The sequence below is a fragment of the Drosophila ananassae genome, chromosome 2R (assembly GCF_017639315.1).
Source record: "Drosophila ananassae strain 14024-0371.13 chromosome 2R, ASM1763931v2, whole genome shotgun sequence".
Taxonomy (NCBI): domain Eukaryota; kingdom Metazoa; phylum Arthropoda; class Insecta; order Diptera; family Drosophilidae; genus Drosophila; species Drosophila ananassae.
Window position 1 is genome coordinate 4,027,194 of NC_057928.1, and position 10,456 is coordinate 4,037,649.

At 35.6% G+C, this 10,456-nt stretch overlaps 1 protein-coding gene across 8 annotated transcripts; it reads right to left on the bottom strand.

Annotated features, from left to right (window-relative positions):
• Positions 1 to 2,802: 2,802 nt before the first annotated feature.
• On the bottom strand, positions 2,803 to 8,636 carry LOC6493877 (casein kinase II subunit alpha). 8 transcript variants are annotated; one of them, XM_044714991.1, is made up of 3 exons: positions 8,480 to 8,614; positions 7,909 to 7,958; positions 2,803 to 4,051 (listed from the first exon to the last, which is right to left on the bottom strand). In XM_044714991.1, the coding sequence occupies exon 3, from the start codon at positions 3,902 to 3,904 to the stop codon at positions 2,894 to 2,896; it is 1,011 nt and encodes a 336-aa protein (XP_044570926.1). In that variant the 5' UTR covers positions 3,905 to 4,051; positions 7,909 to 7,958; positions 8,480 to 8,614; the 3' UTR covers positions 2,803 to 2,893. The 8 variants fall into 8 exon arrangements, 3 of the variants coding, with proteins under 3 accessions (XP_044570926.1, XP_001958601.1, XP_014764611.1); XR_006507138.1 differs by lacking the exon at positions 2,803 to 4,051 and adding an exon at positions 4,058 to 5,072 and having other exon boundaries at positions 7,909 to 7,991; positions 8,480 to 8,636; XR_006507137.1 differs by lacking the exon at positions 2,803 to 4,051 and adding an exon at positions 4,058 to 5,072 and having other exon boundaries at positions 8,480 to 8,634.
• Positions 8,637 to 10,456: the final 1,820 nt, after the last annotated feature.

Below are 10,456 nucleotides of genomic sequence, written 5' to 3' on the forward strand. Positions count from 1 at the left end.
GTCTGACTTTGGCAGTATAAATACATGTGTATGCATGTATTTGCCGTATTGCCTTTCACACGAGACGGCTTCTGCACCCTTCTTAGATTTTTCTTCTGTTCTGTTTCCAGTCTAGCACCACCCCCAACTCCCTACTCGGCTGAAAGAGTGCCTTTGGATTTTCAATTTTGGTGTGGCAAGGGCAGTGTTTGTAAATATATTTTTATATTATGGGTATTTTCCTGTGAACATTATTACATAAAGAGATACGTGCATAAAAAGCCGTGTCTTTTTGAGTCGTATGCGATGGATTAACTGTTCGTATGAAGACAATCTGTAAAATGTGCCACTGCTGTGTTAGTTTTTCGAGATACTAAGATGTTATAAAGATATTTGAGAGCCAGTTCAAAGCGATTGAATTTTGATTGGATTTGTGCAGGTATAATGCAGGTATGCCGGTCATCGGGACCAGCTGATTTGTAAAGTTCAAAACTGTGTATCGTACAGCCCTGTATAAGTTTTTCTGACCAATGCTTAACTGAAAGTGGGTGGGTTTCGCTTGCATCGAGCGAAACGTCTGCATCTGGATAGTATCCATGGAAATGAGTTTCTAGTAGCATAGCTATGGATACCTTACTTGTTAAGGTCGCGGTACCATCTTTTTATATGAGATAGCCTAGGCTGTTTAGGATTAGGTATTTTTTGTAGGTGGCTATGGAGACCTCTGAGTAGAAGGTGTGGAGAGCTTTTATTCTTTGAGCTTCCTTTTGTTAATCCAATATTCTTATTCTTTAATTGTCTCGCAGCTGCGCTGTCAGAAAAGCCGATATGCGGAGAGAATTTATGAATTATTAGTTTGTAAGAACAAATTAAACCTGAAATCATTTTGTTTTTATAATTGGAATGATCATCTATAGTTTCTAGTTTTAAAGCTGACATAAGAACACGGTTAAGATTAAGTTAATGGTGGAATTTACTTATTTGCAGTGTGTTCGGATGGTATTTTCCATGCACAGGTAAAAAGAAAACCTAAGCTTTTTGTCTTCCAGTTTTATTTATTTTTGGAACTGTTTATAAAAGCCTTTTGCAAAAAATACATGTCTTCTGGGTTAATTCGCTTACTACTACCACTAACCATACAACATATGGACTTCTCATTTGATACAACGAAAATAGACGAAAAAATTTCTTGCGACGGGCCCCTGAGAGAATCTTACTCTCATTCTTACGCTCAAAATCTCTTTGAACCAGAAATTCACCAGATTTGATTAGTTTTCAACCTTAAGAAGAGCAGGAAAAGATACATGTTTACGCTTAGTGTTTAGTAAACTGCATCAAACATCCGATCGGAATTTAAACCGAGCTATTAGATATTTTGAATTACTAATAGTACAGCCAGATATTTTATGTTTATTTAAAAGTCTATTCGTGATGTTCTTTAAATTTAATAGGTGCCTTGTATACCAAGACGAATTTGTTGAAGTTGACAGAGATTTCCAAAATAATGTTTAAACAAAATTTATGTAAGGCTTATGTTATATGTTATATTTATATCTTACGTACGTAAAATCAGCCTAGGGGAAGAAACGAAATTAACCGACATTTTTAATGGATACTTTATGTCAATAGAAGTATTGGTTTTGATTACAACCTTAATCTTCCTCAATTCTTTAACGAGATTCGAGCTGTACGAAAGGTGAATACATGTAGGTTAGCGGCGAAAAACAACTTTACTGAACTGTTATTAAATAAAGATTTTATTTGGGGCAGGGGATGACCTAGATTTAAGTCACTTGAATTTAGTCAGTATTCTTTTGCTTGTTCAGTCCGCAACATAATTTTTGGGTATATTAAACCGAATACGTAGATTCGACCTGATTCCCCTTCACTGCCTCCGATACTGCTCCTCCGCACACTTCCTTGTCTCCTCCGTCAGCACTTGTCCTTCCGTCGTTCGCCGTTCCGGGTGCTCCCATAGATAAGGGTCTATGCGTTCGCCACTGGAGGCGCCACACCTTCATGCACGCGCTTTATGGGATTTGGCTTAGTGCCGCGGCTCTTTCACACAATTATGCCGGAACGGATTGGGATCAGGTTTCTTGTCTTGGAAAAAATGTTTCTTAATTTAGCCACGCTCGGGACAATCCAGTCCGATTTTTTTACAAATAAGTGTTCCCCCATACTTATTGTAGTCACTCCGAAATTGGCAAATTATTGGAATATTCATTCTTTAACATGTAATCAAGACACCCTACCTTAACCTGAAGAGCACGAGAATTTCCAATGATCAATAATAGATTTTGGTGGATTCAGTTTCCCTGGTAGGTGGTGGTAGTAGAAATACCCCTGTATCTTAATCTCTTTCCAAAATTATAATACCTCAGCGAGGGTTGTTAAATAAAATTGTATAAAATATTGTATCAAGCATCGTGTCATTGTAATCGTTTAAATATAAAATATGCTTACAACTCGATTAAAAAAATTTGTTGATGTAAAATTTTGCATTAACTTTTAGTTTATATCTCTACTACTCGTTTTAAAATTAGCAGGAATAAAAAGCCCTATAAGAATAAAACTTCATATTTAATGCAACTAATTTACACATTTGGTTAATTTTTGATTCTGTACTTTACGGTCAAAAATAAGCCCTTGTTTTTATAAAAACAGGAATAAATTTTCTAGCATAAATTTCCCCTGATCGGTAGTAAATTTAGTTTGACACATTTTTAAAATATTTGTGAATATATTCCAAAGTTTTTTCCAATTTAATGGGATTCCCTTGTAAACATTTTATTTTATAAGTAATTTAAGACCATATCTCAATTTATTTTATTTTCAGTTTTTTTATTTTTCATAATTATTATCGTAAGTATTAAATGGCTGCTAACCCCATCTCGATAACCCAGTATGCATCCTATTGCTGATTGTTAGGATTCATTTGTCCATTGACAATAGGTAAAAAATATGGATGAGCCATAGCTTCGCGAGCAGTAAGTCGGTCAACATGATCATAACGTAATAGTTTATCAAGAAAGTCTAGGGCTTCTGGAGAAACTAAATGTTGGTTGTCGGAATGAACAAATCGTTCCCATCGCTTTCTAGAATGCCGTTGTAGAATGTCATGAAATCGAGGATCTAAATCAATGTTATATTTATCTAAATAGGCATAAAGTTCCTCAGTGCCCAGCACCTTAGCAATGCGTACCAGTTGATCGTAGTTGTCGTGACCATGAAAGAACGGCTCCTTTCTAAATATCATTGAAGCCAACATACAACCTAGCGACCACATATCGAGTGAATAATCATACATTTGGTAGTCCACCAGTAACTCGGGTCCTTTAAAATATCGTGATGCTACACGAACATTATATTCTTGGCCAGGGTGATAAAATTCGGCTAGGCCCCAATCAATAAGGCGTAATTTGCGATTTTCATGGTCAATCATTACATTATGAGGTTTTACATCACGATGCATAATCCCCATGCTGTGGCAGTAATCAAGTGCCTTTAAAAGCTCAAACAAATAATAGCGAATCTCATAGTCTGTTAATGTTTGATAAAGCTGTTTAAAGTCCGTATTATTCACGTGCTCAAAAATTAGTGCCGGAGTTCGAGACACAGGATCCTTTACAACGGCTAAAAGTGTAATTATGTTAGTTCCACCACGTAAATTTTCCAAAATTTTGATTTCGCGCTTTATCTTCTTCTTTTTGACAGGTTTCAGAATTTTAACGACGCATTTTTCTGTGGTTGTTATATTAATTGCCTCAAATACCTCAGAATATTTTCCACGCCCCAATTTACGGACCAATTGATAATCGTCCTGATTTCCCCAATCGACAACATAATTTTCGTAGTCCCAGTATTCATCAGGCTTATGTGCATTTACATCTGTATACACACGAGCTGCACTTGGAAGTGTCATATTTTTTATTGCTCCGACCTTTAGATGCTCCTCTGCCGTAAAACTTTGTTCGTGATAAAAATGGTTGCTGGAGAATGGCGGCTTGTTTTTTATCTTCGTTCCAGAAAAATCAATATTATTAAGTTGTCTGAAATAAATTAAGGAATGCTGAAATTTATTATAAACATTTTATATAATTTCAAGAAAAAATATTTCTTATTTATTAAATATACATAATTCACTTTTCAGGGATGTGCAATAATGTGTAGTAATAAGCAAAAAAAAGAAAAATTCCAGTATATATATTTTTAGAAATTAGTATCAATAAGTAAAGGGGTAACACCACAGTAACCCATGTTTTTAGAGCGTATTTTTCCATTTTTATTAGACTAGAAGGAATGGGTCTAAATCAGGAATGCTCAGTCCCATTGCTCTCGTTCCTTTGTTGTTGGATTGCTCTGTCCTATGGGTAGAGCAAAGTCATATACGTGTGCTGCTCCCAGCATAGGCAAGGAAAATTACAATAACTTTTCGGCCTAGTGCGAAGGCATTTTGTTGTTGGATTGGAAATTAAAAAAAAAACTATCGGTATCGGTGCATCGGTACATAAACTAGATACGTTTTGAACATAGAAACAGTTATAGATAGATAGTTATAGTTATAGAATTTCGAATGGGGGGAAAATATAACTGTGTCCTGAAATTATTCTAATTATTAGCTTATTAGACATTTAATAACCTTTCAAGGTATAGATTCGGCTTAAATTTGTTTTTCAGATGTAAATTAGCTTAAGAAATAGTTTGGGGTAACTAAATAAACCCTTAGGGTGAATCTCCCACCCTAAGGGTGGGATCCCTTACATGTGATTGTGCCCCTATATTTAAATTAAACAATTATTAAAGTCAACTTGTAAGTAATATTAAAAAAATTTCGTTAAGCTAGCTTTTCTTTAAGGGGGCAGGATGGTTTCAGGGGCTGAAAAAAAGCACATTTTTGCGATTTTTTTTCTCATTTCTGAGTGAACGAAATGATCCAAATTTTTTACACGATAAATGGCTATATTTGTAGAGTATTTAAGAATATTTTTTATTAAGAAATAATTAGTATTTATTCCGTGACGGCAGTCGGCCGGAGTCGCTTCAAAAAATTGGTCTCTTGCGGTGCGTAAAGTCTGGCCTTACAGTGTTATCTAAAATCAAAAAATTGAATTGATTTACTTAAAATATTTGTTTCTTGTGCGGATGAACGAAACCATTTTGAAAAATATGCAATTTTGGATTTTTGGCGCGGTTTCAAAGTCAAAAGTGCCATTTTTACATAAAAATCCGCCCATTTTTGCCCCTAAAAAAAGTAAAAAAAATTAAAAAAAAAAAAAGCGTTCGTTCATCCGCAAGTATTTATTGTATTAAAGATGTGTACAAAATTTTATTTAGATCCGAGCATTACTTTTTGAGTTACGTTACGCACCGACTTGAAAAAGTTGTTTTGAGCAAAACGCGTCTAAAGTTTTAAAAGCAATGGAAAGTATATGGACAGAAAAAAACTAGAAAATCGGTATCTAAGCAAGTTTTAGTCCGATCGACATGAAACTTTCACAGGATATTCTTAAGATAATGTTCTATTATATAAAAAATTTCTGAAAAAAAAATTTTTTTTAAGTCTCAAACCATCCTGCCCCCTTAATTCGAAATATAAGTGGTCCAGCATTGTTTGGAGATCTCCGATTCCAAATATTTATATTTCTACAATTTTACTCAAAAATTTTGAAAAAAAATGACATATAAGACTAGATAAACTGGAATATCCAATCAGACCAATTGTTTAGTTGGAATGGCAGCAAAAACAGTTTTTAGGATGGTCACGCAGAGTTGATAACATTTTTCTTCTATAAATCGATTCTAAAAGTTTTATTGAAAAAGTAAAAGTTATTTTGAATACGGCCGGAGAAGGTAAGATGTGGTCGTCAAAAAAATATAGTGCGGAGAAGGAATTTTCTATGATGAGCAGCGAGAAACTAAGCATCAAAATTACTTTTTACAACTGGCTATCATGATATCTAAACAAGAAAGGAAAACTATCTTCGGGCGGAGCCGATGTTGATATACCCTTGCAGTTGAGTCGCAGTCAGCTAGGTGGCGCCACGCATCTTATATTATTAGATATATAGCGGATCGTATATAGTCGGCCGATCCTTATGAAATTTGGCAAATCGGATTATTTTGTCCAAAATAGAATCAGTACCAAGTCCCATCTTTCTAACTTAAAAAACAACAAAGTTATGCCAATTCCGATCGTTCTATGACAGCTATAGGATATAGTCGGCCGATCCTTATGAAATTTTGTACATAAGATATTTTGGTGAAATATAATATGTGTGGAAAGTCCCAACTCTGACTTAAAAAACACCAAAGTTATGGCATTTCCGATCAATCAGTTATATGGCAGCTATAGGATATAGCCGACCGATCTCGGCCGTTCCGACTTATGTACTACCTGCAAGGAAAAGAATGTATGCAAAGTTTCAACTCGATAGCTTTAAAACTGAGACTAGTTTGCGTAGAAACCGACAGACAGACGGACATGCTTATATCGACTCAGGAGGTGATCCTGATCAAGAATATATATACTTCATAGGGCCGGAGATATCTCCCTCACTGCGTTGCACACTTTTGACAAAAATTATAATACCCTCTGCAAGGGCATAAAAACGAATGGAACGATCGCCTTGTAATACGCTGCGTTTAATGGGACATGTGCAGGACATATGTGGCTATTGCCGTTTGTTTTTCTTATAAAAAACAAATACAGAAATCCGAAACGTGTTGTCAGTCTTAATAAAAGGTTGTGTTAAAAATGTTTTATTCAAATCTATTAGTTCACGCCTTAGTCACAGAAATACAAATTAAGATGCTTTCATATTTTTTTTAGGCTTTTCCAAACCGCAGTTTGGCTAAAAACTGATAGCTAGGAGCGGTGCTTTTATTTGGATTACTCCATGGTGTATCTCAAACAATTTATATACCTCAAAGTTCTATCTTTAATGAGCCGAGAAAACAAATTTCAACAAATCAACTACAAACTACAAAGAAAAGCTATCGTATCGGCCCCAGCCAATGCTGAGCTAAAACGATATTTTGTGTTATTTTTTTACATTTATTCCTTAATTTAAAGGAAACAAACATTTTATATATATAACCTCCGCGTAAAATACATAGAAACAGACAGACCGACATGCTTTATTTATTGTCAACTCGTCCTGATCAAGAATACATATACATATGAACCTTATAGGGTCAAGAATGTTGGAAAATTAAAATTCTGTGAAGTTATTTAAACTCATATTTACTTCTACGGACCCACGAAGATTGGTGAAATCCAATAGATTCACCACTCGTTCGATAAATTCGATCGATGTATGTATGTGTATATGTATATATACATACATACTTGCTCTCGCACATGTACATACATACGTCCAATTTGTACCTAAAACTGCCTAGGTAGCCAAATGTGAATAAGCGTTCATACAAAGGACCGATGTTTATTTAAGTCAAATTTTAATAATGTAAAATTCTTATAGGGAATAATAAATGCACAAAAATCCAGCTGTTTCGTAAAAAAAAGTGTATGTAAAAAGGCAGCAAACACAGCTAGAGCAAGTAGACATAATTATAAGCCATTCGAGTCAAAGTGATGATCTGGAAAATATTTATATTTATGTATGTGTTTTATTTTTTTTACATAGTTATGCACGCATTCATTTTGGTGTTTCAAATTACTAGTTCTTTACGTTACAAACATCTGAGCCACATTATAGAACCCTGCAAGGGTATAAAAATAAAATTGTAAATTTGTCTTACTGTATGTATGTGCATATTTGGATGTGTATAGATACATATATGCACACACATATGTATGTACGTGTTTATTAACATATTATCTACAGCCGGGTTATAAGGTACATATGTAGTTAGTTTTGCAAATTTAAAGAGGCTTTTGAAAATATAAGAATATGGGTAACGTACCAGAAACCGTGAGGTGTATAACAGCTTTGTTCCAATAAATTGCTGATGAACTGCGGACATAATCGACAAGGAATACATTTAGCCTAAAGTTTATATAATATACAAAATTGGATGTAAGGCAACATTAACGAATCTTAATCTACTTCATATGAACCCCTTATATGTTTATATGTGTGTAGAAAACATATACATATATTAAAAGACCGCTCAATATTGTCTTAGCAATAAAATTGGATATTGAATGTTTAAAAGAACACTGTGTCCGAATCAAATATGTAGATAAATATATGCGTAAAATGTGTCAAAAAAGAAAATTCTAACGTACAAACGTTCATACATAAATATGTAAAAACTTATAAGTATAAGTGGTCTTAAAATTTAAATGGTTGTAATAAACTAAGTTTGAGGAATTGCCAAAAATATAGCATTTTTAAGCTTAAACATAGACAAAGTATGAAGTTTGATACATATTCTTAACGAAAATGTGTACATTGGCATTTTAAATCAGTATTGTTAACATTTTCTTGTATAGCTATCTACTCAAGCAGAATAGTTCGGAAACTATACTTACGTTTTAGAGTGAAGTTCAAGAGGTTAAGATGGCAATTTTAATTTTATGAAGGTTAGCCGCTGTCCATCATGGAATTAGTACTTACAATAACTTCATGAGAACTATATGTTTCGACATATCCGTTTATTATCAAAAAGTTAGAAACACTGGAATTAAAACAAAAATCAAAAGTCATAATTGAGAAGCGGTGAAATACTGTATACATTTTTTAAATCATAAGTATTTTAGTAAAATACAACATAAAAATGCAAATACACTTCGAATTTCCGTGCCATTTTATTATTTTTTTAACTTATTCACTATCGCTTTTATACTCTGATGAGTCTTGGTTTTATCATTCTGTCAAGCTATCCGCAATTTGGTTCATAGTGATTCATGGTATTGGTATTATTAGTATTGTTTATTTGAGCTTGAGATTAGAAGAAATAAATAACATTGCTAGCTTTTCCCAAAAAAAATATGAAAGACTCGTAAATATGAAAGAGGCGTATATGAAAGACTCATTAGTTTATAAATTCTTCACTTATAAATAAGGCTTTGTTGTATATCGCGAAATAAAAACTGAGACCATTCAAGTTATTTTATATACTGTTTTTGCTATTGTTTGATCGCAACAAATGCCGCGACTAGCTCACAAAGTTTGGGGGTGCGTTCCACTGCATTTATAGATTCGAAGTGATTGCCCGAGCCCAGAAATAACACAGTATGCTTCGTTTAATACAAATCCCCTTTATTATGTTTGTTGGGCTAAGCAGCCACCAGATAGGCTAATTAGAATATTGATAATTTGTTTATCTGCAGCGGCATTTAATCTTCTCTTTTGTCTCCCAGATTCGCATGCACTTTGTTGTCATTTTGTAGCGCATGCGCTTTTGGGAGCTTTGGAAGAGCTTCTGCGCCAAAGCGGTTCTTCTTCTTGTTTTTTTTTTTGGGAGTTGTTATTGACGGGCCGCTATTTGTTTTATTGTGCGGAATTAGCTTAATAAATTGAATATAAACTATCGAATCTCGTCTTTAATTCGGTCGCTATCAAAACTCTGATCGCTCAACATTGGTGACCCCGACGTGATCGCGCCCGAAGATCAATCAGTTTAATTTCCCGAGAAACTGAAAAAACTGCGGTACGAAAAACACAAAAATAAAAAAAAAAAAAACATCTCTTGGTTGTCGATTTGCATCACTCGCACTGGAGATTTGCGGGATGGAGTCTGGATGTGGAACTACTGGATCTGCTGCCGCAAGCCGGGAAAGGATGCTGCGGAGAAGAGCAGAGGTGACGTGCCAGGAGATGGAGGCGCTGCATCATAAGGTGAAGGCTGCAGCGCGGAATGAGGATGGCACCATTATGGCGCTGGAGTCAGTGGAGAAGCGTTTGCGTGAGCGGTTCACCGCGCTTCAAGAAGAGTTGGAGGAGCTTAACTTCAGCGAGATCGGGAGTGAGCTTTATTGGAAATTCTCGCTGCTGGCAACTGATGTGCAGGTGGACATTCAGGTGGAGGTTGCCAAGCACTCCATGAGAATCGCTGCCCACTCCACACTTCTCGACGGTGCCGGTGTCTCACCCATGCCATACAAGCCAGCCCCATCCTTACCACCGTTGCCGATGCCAACATTTAGCGGCGGCTATGTTGACTGGCCGGATTTCTTTGCCCTTTTTAAGACGACGATTGACAGCCATCCTCACCTAACAAAAGTGGAAAAGCTCCGGTGGCTCATTTCATGCCTGCGCGAGTCAGCCTTGGAGACAGTGAGAGCGCTGGAAATTACTGACGCGAACTACGATGTGGCTCTTGACCTTTTGCGCAATCGGTTTAGTAATCGGCGATTAATTTTCCAGTCTCACATCAACGAGATCCTGCAGCTTCGTGTGGTCGAGCCCGGATCTGTTGCTACGTTGCGGGAGCTGTCGGATCGGTTCAATGGGTGTTAAGAGGAGCCCCGTAAATACTCGTGATACTCCAATGAGTTCTGTTTTAA

Excerpts from the sequence above, each read along its gene's own strand:
- LOC6493877 (XM_001958565.4), bottom strand. The coding sequence starts at position 3,904 with ATGACACTTCCAAGTGCAGCTCGTGTGTATACAGATGTAAATGCACAT.